We start from the raw sequence: 14,140 nt of genomic DNA on the forward strand, positions 1-14,140 counted from the left end.
CATTTCCGTTCTCATCCCCATCTTCATCCCCAACTCAGCTCCATTTCCGTTCTCATCCCCATCTTCATCCCCAACTCAGCTCCATTTCCGTTCTCATCCCCATCTTCATCCCCAACTCAACTCCATTTCCGTTCTCATCCCCATCTTCATCCCCATCCCTCTGTCCCTCTTTATATCCTCATCTCCATGTTCTTCCACACGTCCGCCTCTGTCCCCGTCCCCATCCCTGTCCCCCGTCCCCGTCCCCATCCCTGTCCCGGTCCCTCCCCTCCCGCCCCGCCCCGGGTGCTGCTGCTGCCGGCGGGGCGGGCCGGGGGGCGGGGGCGGCTCGGGGCCGCCTTTGTGCGCGGCGGGGCCGGGGCTGTCCCGTCCGTATCTCCGTCCCAATTCCCAGCCCCGCTTCCCAGCCCCGCTTCGTGCCGCTTTATCCCGCGCCGCTCCGCACCTTCCCATCCCACCGCATCCCGCCGCTCCATGGCCGCCCCCCGCCCGGCGCACGGCTGCGGCAGCGGAGCGCTGCTGGGGCGCTTCGGGGTGCTGCTGCAGGCGCTGCTGGCTCTCTGCGCCTTCAGCACCCTCATGTGTGAGTACCGGGGGGCTCGGGGCACCCCCTGCCCGCGGGGAGAACGGGGAAGGACCGGGGGCACCTCGGCGCCGCTCGGAGCTGGATGCCCGTTCGCTTATACAAAACAAACCGCCGAGTTTTGCGCTAAGTCCCGGCTGGGTTTGGGAGGAAGGGACGCGCCGGGGATGCTCCCGAGCCGGCGGCTGCAGCGCCAGATGCTCCTTCTTAAAAACTCCCGTCCCCAGCCCTAAGCTGATGGTAATGAAGCTCCGCGGAACGCGCGGCTGTAATCTGCTAAAACTGGCTGCGCTTGTGTGAGCCATTGCTCAGTGGCTCAGAAAATTTTAATGAAGGGTAAAGAAAAAACCAAAACACCGACTATTGGTGTAACCCTGGCGGAGTTGCCGGGGAGGAGCTGACAAAAACGGGGCGGCTGCGTGGTGAGGGTGATTTAATTGCGCTGTGATACTGTTTGGTTTGATTTTCGCTTCGGCTGCGCGAAGTTTTAGGGCTTGGGCGGCTGGGGAAGGAGGTTACGAGAGAGCGTGTTTTGCTGGTTACTGGGAAAGGGTGGTGGTGGGAGAAAACAGTTGAGGAGTGAGAAAAATCACCCCGGGGTGCGATTTCCAAGTCCAGAGAGAACCGGCCTCAAGTTACACTGTAGAAAATTTAGAGTGAATATTTGGAAAAGCTTCTTTCCCGGAAGGGGAAGGCACTGGAACAGGCTGCCAGGGGCAGTGGTGGAGTCACCGTCCCGGGAGGGATTTGAAAAACGTGTGGATGTGGCACTTAGGAACGCGGTTTAGTGGAGGACTTGGCAGTGCGGGGTTAATGATTGGACTTGATGATATTAGAGGTCGTTTCCAACCTCAGTGGTTCTGCGATCCCGTGAAAAGGTGGGGAACGCTAAAGCTGGAAAAAAGTCGTGAAAATTTACTGTTGTTTTGTGCTACAGCTGTGTTTTGCTCAGAGCAACGTGTGTTGCTGCTCTTCAGGGTTAAGTGGTTTAGCACAAGTTGAATCAACATGCCAGAACTCGATCTGTTTTCCTTGTTTCAAAGCCTGTGGTGACAGTGAAGCGAAACTTCCAAGTTTTCTGGCTAAATAGCTGCAGATTTTGAGGTTCTCTTGCCCCCCTCTGCCTTTTGGAAAGCACTTTCAAAGGCTCCAGCGCTGCGGTTAACGCCAGGCTGCCAGGGAGAACTGCAACAAGTTCTTCCAGCGATAGCTGATACTTTCTTCCAGCTGGAGCAGCCCAAGTGCAACATGCCACTGCTTGCGCTTCATCAAGTACTTACGGTAAAAATAGTGTTATTTTCTTTTTCTGTTCCCGTTCCCCCTAGTGATGTGTGCGTGTGGGTTAATAGTCCCATAAACTCCATGGCGTGTCCCATAAAATCAAGGACTTGGGTAAATCATGTTGGAATGCCTCTGTGGGTGAGGCTGCTTAACCCCTGATAGAAAATCAACCCAGGGCTAATATTCCTGTGAACATTAACAACCTCTTGGTTAATGAAGAGAAACCGAAAGCTGATCTGTGTGGTTTCGTAGTGACTCAGCTGCAGAGGAACTGCTGGCTGAGACCCCGAGGGCAGATGTGTTTACAGCCCTGGGATGGCAACCACAGCACCTCCTCTGGCTGCAGCTGGGCTGGTGGTCCCTAATCCGCCCCAGCTGGTCCTTATCAGTGCCCCAGTCACACATTTCCAGCTGGAGGCTTCCTTGGATCTGCTGGAGGGGCTGTTTGTGTGCTGGCTCCTAACCCGCCGTGGTTGTGGTGGGCTCACCCACAGTTTTATGTTGGGCAGCAACTTGCAGCTTTTGGGTTGTTTCTGTGGCACATTCAGCTGGAAGCCTTCTGGGAGGTTTGGAAGCCTCTGGAGCTGAGGCAAAAAACTTTGGTTGTATCTTCATTGCATCCAGCCAGGCAATCCCCGCTGGGTGACTGCCTCGTGTAAAATTTAGGATGTTGCTGTTGTTGGAGTCAGGCCTTCGACACTTCTTTCCTTCAGTACTGTGACATTCGTGGTGTGTGTTTCTGTTGGTTTTATTACTGATTTCTGCTTTGCTGGGATGTTGCAGGCCACGAGTTAATCAGTGGAAACAAGGTCCATGAGGGTGGTGAGGCCCTGGGACAGGTTCTTCAGAGAAGCTGTGGATGCCCCATCCCTGGAAATGGCCAAGGCCAGGTTGGATGGGGCTTGGAGCAGCCTGAGCTAGTGGACGGTGTCTCTGCCCATGGCAGAGGTTTAAAACTGGATGTTCCTCGAGGTCCCTTCTGACCCAAAACCATGTTACAGAATTCCTATCCAAACCCAAACCAATGTTCTTTTTATTCCTTCTACTTTAAAGTACCAGCTCAGCTATAGGAACACCTGGATTTGGATAAATAAGATTTCCAGATGGTGCAGGTCCTGTTCAGAGCTCTTGAAAACATGTGGAGGAACTCAGACTAACAATAAGGTGGTGTTCTGCAAAGTTTTCCAGGTGTGTGTGCATGGGATGTGCTCAGAGTATCCCACCAGAATTTGGGTCCCAAGCGTGGCCATTGCAGGGAGGATAAGTTTGTTTTTATCAGAGCAATTTGTGTTTCTTGGGCCTGTGGAAGGAGTCTCTCCTGCCACCCTGATAGGAAAACCTAATGGAGGAGGAAATTAGTCTTGAATGATTGAGTGGGATGAGTGGGGTGGTTGCTCCCCATTGCTGTGGATTTTGTGAAATGTGTCCTTTGTGTGGTGAAAACAGGACCCAGAAGTGAATGATGCCCAGCCTTGGCAGGGAGTCAGGACAGCTGTTTAGTGGGGTTTTATTTTTCTGTCAGCTCCCATGAGCAGTAGTGATGCCAGTTCATTTCAGCCTACAAACACTCTCTTGCTTTTCCAGAAAGGTCTTTAAGGTTGTAGCCAGGCCTAATCCCAGTGTGACCAGGCCTTGCTCTGGTTGCAGCTTTGCCTCATTTGGGAGTGAAATGGCAAAGAGGTGTTACCCTTTCTATATGCCTGGGCTGGTTTTGGAGGTGCTTTGGCTGTAAGGACAGTCCTAGAACTGAGGCACAAACGCTTGAGAGCAGAGGCAGCGGAGCCCAGCAGCTGTGTGCGTGTGGCAATCTGGATTCCTGGGCAAGAACGTCCCCCTGGGGAGATCGTGACCCTGAGGAGTGTGGATAATTGTGTAACCCCATCTGAAGCAGTTTGTAATGCTTTCCCTTGAGCATCCCTCAGCTGAGTGGAGAAAGCTCGTTGCAGGTACCTCAGCTGCAAGGGCTGGGTGTGCTTTTGAGGGCTGGGTCCCTGCAGTTGCTGCTATTGATTGAAACCTTTGTTTGTTTGGGTTTTTTTTTTTGTTTTGTTTTGGTTTTTTGTGAGGAAGGGGTTCTAGACTAGCAAAAGTTGTCCAGGTTTCCACAGAGGACAGCAAAACTCTTTGAAATGAGGGAAGATCTTTTGTACAAATTACATCAATAGCCTTCTTTGTGAATTAACTAGAGTGCAGGAGAAATGGATTGGGGAGTTGAAGAATTTTTGTCTCCATTGTGAATGGAAAAAGTTTTCCCTGGAGCTGGTATAGTCATTTTCTGCTCTACCACGAGCAGCACTGAGGACATGCATGAACATTTGTTTCTCTTCCAGCTTTTTCTTTTTCTGAAACTGTCTTGGCAGCCCTCTGAGCTGCTGAATGAGGTGTAGTAGCACTTGTGATGTTGGTATGAAAATAGACTTTGCTCTTGGAAAACATTCATACTGCCAGGCAAGGAGAGCTGGACTGGACTGAGCTCCCACAACCCGGTGGGAAATCTGATTTTCAGCTTTACTTTTGAAAATGTCTTGATCCTGCCTACCACGTGTCAGCAGTGTCCCTCTTTCCTCTTGCATGTCACTGCTGGATACACTCTTCCCGTGCATCTTGCCTTTACTCTTAAGAAGGCAGAGTTGTTTGCAGTAGGGACCCTGGTGCTGACCCCAGGCAGGATTTGGTGCTGGAGGTGCTCTGTTAGCACCTGGGGTGGTGCTTTAGACACTGGTCCAAGTAGCTTGTCCTGAGGCAGAGCCACAGAATAGGAATTCACCAGACTTCCTGAGAAGGAAAGAGTGTCTGTGTGGTAGAAAACAGTTGTTAAAGAACATCAGAAGTGTCCCCGTGGTCTGTGTTTTCTTGATCTCTGTGGATTTTCCAGCTGAGCTTTCAATACTGATTTTCTCCTGGCTGGTGAAATGGGAGAGAGCATTCTCATGTTGAGAAGCATCTGAACTTTGAGAAGGACTCATGGAAGCTGTTGCACTCATCTCCACGAGATAAATCAAACTTAACCCAGATTTTGTGACTTTTTACTAGGCCCTGCAGTGATAGGAAAAGGGGCTTTGGTTTTAAACTGAAAGAGGATAGATTTAGACTAAATACAAGAAGAATTTTTTAACTATGAAGCTGCTGAAACACTGAAACAGGTTGTCCTGTGAGATGATCCCTATCCCTAGAAACATTCAGGGTCAGGCTGTATGGGTCTCTGACCAACCTGGTGTGGTGGAAGCTGTCCATGGCAGGGGTTTAGGAAGAAGATGGACATCAAAGGACCCTTCCAACCCAAACCATCCTGTGATTCTGCCCCAGTGCTACATTCAGGGTGATTGCTGCAGATAGTTTGAAGTGAAGTGCTGTTTCTGTGCTTTCTGGTTTGTGTTTTGACTTTACTGAAAATACCTCATAAGGGTGAGTGGAAGTGTGAGTCCACGTCAAGAAAAAGAAGAAATAAATGCTAGAGTGCTTGATCTGTCCAGACTTCCATTCTGTCCTGAAATACACCTGCCCAAGACACAAAAGCACTGCATGCCCAAGACAGGCTCTGCTGACTTCGCTTGCTATCGCACAAGCGCATAACTGCGTGTGATTTTAATTATTCACACACAAGAACATTTAAATCCCAACTTCACCTCTGTAAATGCTTTTCCCTGAAGAGAGAAGAACAAAGCCACAGAGGTGAACTGTCTGGCAGCTTGGGTCCTTGCTGATTTACATGTAGGTTTGTGGGTTAAGCAAGGAGCAGCACATGGCAGGGCTCTCAGCACGTTTCCCTTCTGCTTCAGTACATCTGCAAACTGGATGAGCTCGAGAGCACATGTTGCACTTTGTGGGCTGGAAGGTCTGTGCAGCACTCGGTGTGCTTCATTAAGCTGCACACAGCTTTCCACAGAGCTTTTGAATCGCAGCTGTTGATTGCTCTGACCTCTCCTTGGCCGTCACCCCTCGAGCGGCCAAACCCAGCGGGGTCTGGGAGGCTCCTGGTTTCTGAGACAACAAAGGGGTTGGGCAGGGTGAGAAATGAGCTGGCAGAGCAGAGCCTCGTGAGAAGTTACCTGTGATCCACGGGCAGCTGAGCACCTTGCACCTGGCTGAGTTGGTTCTGCAGCCTGTGAGCAGTTGATGTTGTGGGTGACTAAAGGTGACAAGAATCGCACGGGGAAATTAGTCATTTATAATGATGAGGTGGAGCGTGCACAGCTCTAAGGAGTCTGGTAAATTTCCAACTTTTTTTTTTTTTTTTTTTAAACAGCATTTGTAAGAAAGTTGTATGGCAGAGGGACTTTAATGATAAAAGCTGGGTTTGGATAAAATGTTGTCTTTTAATGCTAAAAGGGAATGGAAAGTAGATGATCGTTAAGGTCCCTTCCAACCCAAACCATCTGCGATTCTGTGGTAACTGCTTGTGCATCACTTCATTTTTCAGGTGGTGTTCTCTTAGTGATCTTGGATTTTATGGTCTTACTTTTATCTTTCCTTGTCTGAACTCCTTTTTTCAAAGGACTGGCTTGCAGTGTAGTGATGCTTTCTATGGAGGGAGTCACAGCTACCTCCTCCAGGATGCTCTGCGTTTGAGTTGGAGCCTAGCCTCAGTCCAGGTGTCCTGTAGGACCTACTGCTCCAGCAAAGAGTATGTTCTGCTCTCAATGTGCAAAGCACGACTGATGCTTGTTACCTGACAGCTCTGGTTGGTGACCACCTGGCACTTGGCTAAAATAATTTTTTTAACTTTAAAAATCTGTGTAAAAATAAGACACAAAGGGTAGAGCTCAAAACTGAGAACCATGCCAGGGGACTCTGTGGCCTTCATTGGGGCAGTTGGAGACTCCGGAAGGATGAATGTTCCAGCTGAGGCTCCTGAACAACCTGATCTGGTGGAAGGTGTCCCTGCCCATGACAGGGAGTTGAAACGAGATGTCTTTAAAGACCCTTCCCATCAAACCATTTGGTGATGAATGAAAATTCTCAATTTTTGTCCCTTCCTCTGCCAGTTTTGCTAGAGGTGCTTTCATTCTCGTGGGCTCTTTGGGACAAATGATTAAATTCACCTAGTGCAGATCTGAAGATAGAAGTCAGCAGCAGCCCGTGTCATCAAACCACTGACAGCTGTTTTGAGGAGGAAAACCAGGACTTTTGCTGCTCCTTGAAGTGATGGGGGATATAAGTTTCACGCTTTTCTGGCCAGCAGCACATTGGCTGCTCTCTGCAAACAGTGGCTGCTGCTTCCTCCCATTGTGTCTGGGGTCGAGCTGTCTGAGTGGCTGCATGCTCGGGCTAAGAATAGTGCAGACCCCAGGGTTTTGGCTCTGTATCCTGCATGTTGGCTTCTTTCCTGCCTGGGGCTTGGAAAGAGCCTGGGAACGGGTGTGTCCTGCAAAAGAGGTTGAAATGTGTTATTGGAGACTGTACTGCTGAAAATAACACAGAGGCTGGGCAAGGGAAGAGCTTCTGTTTCCTCCCTGGTACAGTAGCTCTGAGTCCTCTTTGGCACAGGCCAGAAATGACGTCCTGACCCTCTTGCTCGTGGGACGTGGCCCTGGAGGTGGGGTTTGTGGCAGTATATTTAATCCCTTCTTCAAAGCAGGTAGCAGCATCACCAGTTTGGGGCATTTCAGACTTTATTTTTGGCGCACCTTTCACAGTTTAGGTGTACTAATGCATCTGTAAGTGCTTCTCATGTCAGGTTCATTTTCAGTATCCCCCATCCCCCAGGCCTGCTGCTGAGCTCAGTGGGGTCAGGCTTGGATCCCTGTAAATCAAATCCCAAAAGTTCTGCCTGTTGAGTCAACACCTCCCTCCCAAACCTCAGCTTCAGAATCCTGTGGTTGATTGCAGTAAGATTTGTCAGGGAGGTGGTCTGGCTCTCAGCCAAGTGTGTCTAACCATATCCTAGGGAAATAAGATTCCCCCTATAATTTTGTAGAAACCTGACTTGGTAGCTTGTTTAGCTGATCAGCAGCTGGTTGATGCTGCAGCTAATTCTCCTTAAATTAGGGGGTTTGTACCTGTGCTGATGCACAAATCTGCAGCATGTCTGCCTGAATGCACTGTGGGGTCAGTGGGGAATGCAGTGGGGATGCTCCAGCATGGGTGAGGAACAGCACAAGGGAACAGCTGTTGTTGCTACTGTCCTTGTCTTAATCAATTTTTATAATGAGAGAATTTGTCTAAAAGCAGAAGTAGGCTGTGGGACATGGACTGTGGTAAGCTCTGGTAACTTCACAGCTTTTGTCTTTGTCTGGAGCAGGCAAAGCTGTCTGTCCCCTTTCTACTGCATCAAGAGAGCACCATAATGAGTATTAACCTCTATATTACCCTGGAAAAAGAATGAGGACAGCTGTCATCATGCTTTTATCTTCTAGCTTTCTGACTGTTTCCAGATCTATACTGAAAGACTACAGCAAATCTTTTTTTTTTTTTTTTTTTTCTTTTAACATTTCACAGGTTCCCATTCAGATGTCAGCTTCCCCCCAGCCTGATGGTTCTGAGGGAATTTCAAGCATGTATGATCTTTATTGTCCTTGACTGAAGAGGAAGGGCTGGGAAGTATTTTGTTTCCTGCTCTACTCTTTCTCAGCCCTGGGCAGGGGATCTCCCAAGTTGTCACTCATCTTCCTTCCCTTTTGGTTCAGCTTCACAGCTTTTTGCCTGTGGCAGCTGGAGCCAAGTAGGGGCGGAGTGGGAACTTGGGAGGGCAAACCCTGATGAAGGTAGGCACCATTCCAGTGGTGCTCTGCTCATGTTTGATGGGATAGACCTGGGTCCCCTTCTCCTGGCTCTTACAAAATCTCAGAATCACAGAACAGTTGGGAGCTCAGAGGTTGTCCAGTTCCACCTCCTGCCGTGGGCAGGGAAACCTTCCAGGAGACCCAAGGTTGCTCCAAACCCCTTCCTACCTGGCCTTGGACACTTCCAGAGACGGGACATCCACAGCTTCTCTGGGCAACATTTGCCAGGGCCTCACCACCCTCGCAGTGAAGAATTTCTTTCCAAGATGTGCAATGGCATTTCTTCCTTGCACTGGGCAGCTCGCTGTGCACGTGGACAAAGCTGAGAAGGGAAGCAACATTAAAGTATTCAGTACTCTGGTTGGGAACACTGTTGGGAAGACAAATTCTGTTCAGTACTGTCGTTGGGAACACTGTTGGGAGGACAAATTCTGTTCAGTACTGTCGTTGGGAACACTGTTGGGAAGACAAATTCTGTTCAGTACTGTCGTTGGGAACACTGTTGGGAAGACAAATTCTGTTCAGTACTGTCGTTGGGAACACTGTTGGGAAGACAAATTCTGTTCAGTACTGTCGTTGGGAACACTGTTGGGAGGACAAATTCTGTTCAGTACTGTCGTTGGGAACACTGTTGGGAGGACAAATTCTGTTCAGTACTGTGGTTGGGAGCACTGTTGGGAAGACAAATTCTGTTCAGTACTGTCGTTGGGAACACTGTTGGGAGGACAAATTCTGTTCAGTACTGTCGTTGGGAACACTGTTGGGAGGACAAATTCCTGATGCCTTCTGGTATAGACCAGGTACATTCCAGTCTCATCTTCAATGTAGTCGAATGGAGTTTCTCTTCCATCTTGCCCAACTCTGTGTGTGGTAAACTACATTTTTAATTTGTTTCAGGTGTTTTTATGGAGCTTAATTTGGTCTTGGGTGCTAGAACTCAAATATCACTTTTTTTTTTTTTTTTTTTTTCCTGACACATGCATAACTTTCCTTAAAGTAAATACATGGACTGATCTGTCTGAGCTGGGGTAGCAAATCCACCCACAGCTGGTGGAAAACTGGGTGGACTGCAGTGAATGGAAACACATTTTGAAAAGAACAGAGGAGATTTTAGCCTTTCTCCAACGTCATCCAGCTGAGCCTGTGCTTGTGCATGCCTTGGCTTGGCTCTCTGTAGTGTTTGGAAGAGGAGAGGGAAGCTTTGCAGTTGCTGCTCAGTCTCCAGAGCCCTGCTGTGCTCACTAAGTGCAGAAGTGGTGCTTCATGGAGGGTTCCATCATCTCCTGGAGTCTTCAGAGATGTGCTGCTGCTGCTGTGTGGATTTAACAAACCCCCCAACCCCGGGTCACAGCTACCAAACAACTCTGTTCCCTGCTTAAGCTCTGGTAATCTTGGCTGGATTTCTGGTTTAATTTGGAGACAGCCTGCTGCAGCTCTGCACAGTAAATGCCCTATTAAGCAGTTAATTATTTCTCTATAATACTAGCTTTTATCTTTGATACAACAGTTTTACTGTCTCTGATAATTACACAGCCTCAGATAACTCTCTTAAATCTAATGAGGCATGACAAGCTGTGTTCAACAAGGCACCACACCATTAACTTCTTACCTCTTACTTGTCATCTTATCACACTGAATTACTGTATTTCTAGCCTGAGTGGCTGTGGATACACAACATGTCACTTCTCATTAAGAAAATAATGAAAACCACCCCTGGTGCTCCTGTGGTTGGGCTGGTGGCCTGAAGACCCCTCCAAAAGCTGCTCTGCAGCATTGTGCTCTTTGCCCCCATGAGCTGAGGGTTGGTTTAAGCACTTTTGGCCACTAGGTTGGTCCATGGATCTGATGCTTGTGGGTAGGTGAAATGAGAATTGGCCTTTGAAGGGCATCAGTGGTGATGGATCTTGTCTGTGCTGATGGAAGTGGTTGCTGCAGGGATATCTCATGGTGGGATTCAGATGGATGAGGGAAACTAGGGGATTTTTCTGGAGGGGGTAGGATAAACTGACAAACTGCTGCAGCAATGTCTGGTGTCACTTGACTGATGCCTTGTTACTCATTACTGGCAATAACGGATCAGGTCATTGTGGTGCTGGTTTTTCTGTGGAACTGAGACTGACACCAAAACCCTGCATGGGCCTGACTGAAATCCTGGGACTGGGGGAGATCACAGGATTGGAGAATGATTTGGGTTAGAAGGGACCTTACAGACTATCTTGTTCCACCCTCTGCCATGGGCAGCGACACCTTCCACTGTCCCAGGTTGCTCCAAGTCCTGTCCATCCTTGGCCTTGGACACCTCCAGAGGTGGGGTAGCCACAGCATCTCTGGATAACCTGTTCCAGTGCTTCACCATCCTCACAGTAAAGAAGTTCTCCCCAATATCCAATTTAAATATCCCTTCTTTTAGTTGAAAAAAGTTCCTCATTTTCTGTCACCCTTATCTTTTCATCTATTGCCCTGTCACCTTGCCAGTAAAAGCAGTACAAAGCTGTCCTTTTGAAATGTCAAGGCTCCTGTCATGGAAGTCCCTGCATCCTTCTGTGTTGGATCAGGAAGGCATTTCCCAGGGGAAGAGCCCAAGCTGCCCTCTGAGGGCAGCCTGAGTGCTCAAATGCAGCTGGAGAGAACAGAGCAGTTCCCTGACCTTGTGTGTTTTCAGGGAATGAGGAGTTCCTTCACTGTCACTGCTACAATTTCCAGTTGCCTGGAAGGATTTTTAGGGCTGGTGGGCAGTGATGACCCCTCTCTCAGCATTACCTAGGTCACTTCCATGGTATGGGAATGCTGTTGCTGAGGGATTCCAGAAGCACACACCTCTCTCCAAACACCTCTGCTGTCCCTCCTGCCCCGTGGGTGCAGGCATTGGTTTGCACCCAGGCCAGAGAACAGAATCATGGACTCATTATGGTTGGAAAACTCATCCAGGATCACCCAGTCCCACCATGAACCCAGCAGTGCCCAGCCCACCCCTAACCCGTGTCTTTTGGACACTTCCAGGGACAGTGATTCCACCACGGTCCTTTAGCTTTGCTCAGCTTTAAAACTTGCAAGTGCTGAGGGTCCTGCAGGATTTTCTGGCTGCTTTTGCAGTGAGGGTGGGTGCAGGCTGCACACATGGAGTGCTTCATCTGGGTGATGTAACCTCTCCAATTCTCTTTGCAGTAAAACGATTTAAGGAACCAAAGGCAGAGAGGCGTCCCTGGAGGATATGGTGAGATTTTTCATTTGAAACTTCTGAAGTCTTTGTTCACAATTTTTTTTTTTTTTTTTTCCTCTTATACTAACAATCTTCTAGGGCCCCCTGTGTATCCTGTATGACATTTAATTGTTAAATGGAATGTGCTGCTGCTTCCCAAGGAAACCTCCATAAAGCAGCTGGTGTTCCCTAGAAATAAAACTCCCTGCATTACTCCTCCAGAAAATCATGGTTTTTCCTTCAGGTTTTATGATACCTCCAAGCAAGCAATAGGTGCCCTCTTCATCCACTTTGCCAATGTTTTTCTGTCTGATCTCACTGAGGAGGACCCTTGCTCTCTGTAAGTACACATGGTGCTTGCCTTCATGCCCTACATCTGTCAAAGGGAGAATTGTGTTGGGAAGGGTCATAAAAGGGGGAAATGGATCCATTTGAAGCACTGCATGGGGATAAACCCTGCTGAGCTTGTTTTTGTGGTCTCTGTTGTCTTCTTTGCTGGTCCTATTTGAGGGATTTCCAAACCAAACTTCAGACTTAATGTAGAAGTGCCACCTTTACTTGTGTCACCTTGCAGATAAAAATTTAGTTTCAGTGTTAACCTCATCTCATTCTGAAAAGCTCCTTTAGGCTTCAAAATGCACCTTAAAACCTTCTGGCCCATCTTTTGTTGTTGTTGTTTTTTGGTTTGTTTTGTGTTTTTGTTTTGTTTTGGTTTTTTTTGTTTTCATTAAAGTGCTGCACCTTGGTGTGTTTATTTAAGCAGACACAAGTTTGGCTGGGGCTGCACATAACCTCTCAAATGATGTACAGTTGTTTTGTTTGGTTTTTTTAAACAGACAGTGTTTCAAAATAAACCCTTTCATGCTTATGCTGTGCCCTTCGGGTGTGTTGTTTATTTTTGATGTGTGTTTTATGTTTCCCTGCACTGCCTGACATGTCATACTGAACCAGGCAGCTCAAAACCCTCCAGCCCTGTCCCTGGGCTTTGAGGCTCATACTCTGTGTCCTGCCCAGTAGAAACCACCAGAGCCTTGTGTTTGTGTGGAATGCTCTGATTTCAGCAGCTGGAAGCTGTAAAAAGCCAGCCTGAGCTTTTGGATGTAGAAAAACTTAATGTTATGCTTTCAAAGTGGATATCAAAAGCAGATTTTTTTTTTTTTTTTTTTTTTCCCAGTTTCTTGGTTCAGAGGCAGTATCAAGTTCTGGAAAAGGAAATGTTCGCTGCCATAGCTTTGTGCTTGACATTTTCTTCATGCTGTAGAAAACTGGCAGAAAATATTGCAATCATGGAAAATGGCATAAAAACCCACTTTAGTTTGTGTGATTTTTTTTTTTTTTTCTTTTTTTTTTCTTTTTGGAGTTCATTGAAATACCAAGCCCTGGATTAGAGCTTGGACCCTGCAATCCCCAGAAGGTCCCTGCAGGTCTCCTGCCTCTGGCGCTCTGCCCAGTGACACTTCCACATCCAGAGCTCAAATCCAGTGAGCCAAAATCTCCTAGCAGGGATGGGTTCAGCTCCTGGATCTGCAGTGGGACCTGAATTTGAGCTTTTTGAGACCTCAGGGTTCTTGCTGCTGAGCCAGGGCTCATCACCTCTCCCAAAACCTACCTCTCAATCTGTGTCTCTGTTTTTGGAAGCCTCTTGCAGCTGCTCAGAAAAATGGACTTTTTGCCTCTTCTGCTGCACAGTTTGTAGAGCAGCTGTGGTGCCCAAAAATCTGCCATTTTCTTGTGTGAAATTCAGGAACAGTTTGGTTCTTTTCCTCTGAAACTTGGGATTTCTTTCTTTATAATAAGAGGAAAAATAAAAAAGATGCTGCAAATGGAAAGCCTCCTTTTGGGGGGGAATCTTTTTTAAAGTATTTATTGCTATATGAATAAATGGGTTGTGCTAGAGAGTTGGTGGAGCCTGTCTCTTCTCTCCTGAACAAGCTTTTAAACTAAGAAATTGCTGGTAAGACTTAGGAAAATGCAATAAAAGAGAAAGGAAGAGAGTTTGGATTGTTAAGCAGGATCATTTAAAATCTTGGGGTTTTTAAATTAATTGCCATTATGAAATTAAAGATTTTTTAATAAGACTTAAGAACACAGCTGAAACCTGAATTTTCCTCTGCTTTTAGCTACCTTATTAATTTCATCCTGGATGCCACACTGGGGATGCTGCTGATCTGGCTGGGTGTGAAAGTTGTCTCCTGGATCGTGCAGCACAAGAAATACACATACCTGGTCTTTGGGGAGTATGGTAGGTGTCACCTGCTCTGTCCTGAGGGGGTTGGTGTGCTGGGAATGGGGACAAGGAAAGGGCAGGAACTACAGTCTGGGGCTGAAATGGGAGCAGCTGCCTTCTCTTATCCC

At 47.9% G+C, this 14,140-nt stretch overlaps 1 protein-coding gene across 1 annotated transcript in view; it reads left to right on the forward strand.

The window, feature by feature from the left end:
- Positions 1-313: 313 nt before the first annotated feature.
- The window catches only part of LOC120752112 (store-operated calcium entry regulator STIMATE-like), a 31,419-nt gene continuing 17,592 nt past the window's right edge, over positions 314-14,140 (forward strand). The window contains exons 1-4 of the mRNA XM_040062775.2: positions 314-583; positions 11,752-11,800; positions 12,030-12,125; positions 13,906-14,027. Of these exons, the coding sequence (XP_039918709.1) occupies positions 475-583; positions 11,752-11,800; positions 12,030-12,125; positions 13,906-14,027 (376 nt within the window). The 5' untranslated portion in view covers positions 314-474. The remainder of the gene's footprint in view (positions 584-11,751; positions 11,801-12,029; positions 12,126-13,905; positions 14,028-14,140) is intronic.

This window comes from Hirundo rustica, chromosome 4 (genome assembly GCF_015227805.2).
Source record: "Hirundo rustica isolate bHirRus1 chromosome 4, bHirRus1.pri.v3, whole genome shotgun sequence".
Classification (NCBI taxonomy): Eukaryota; Metazoa; Chordata; class Aves; order Passeriformes; family Hirundinidae; genus Hirundo; species Hirundo rustica.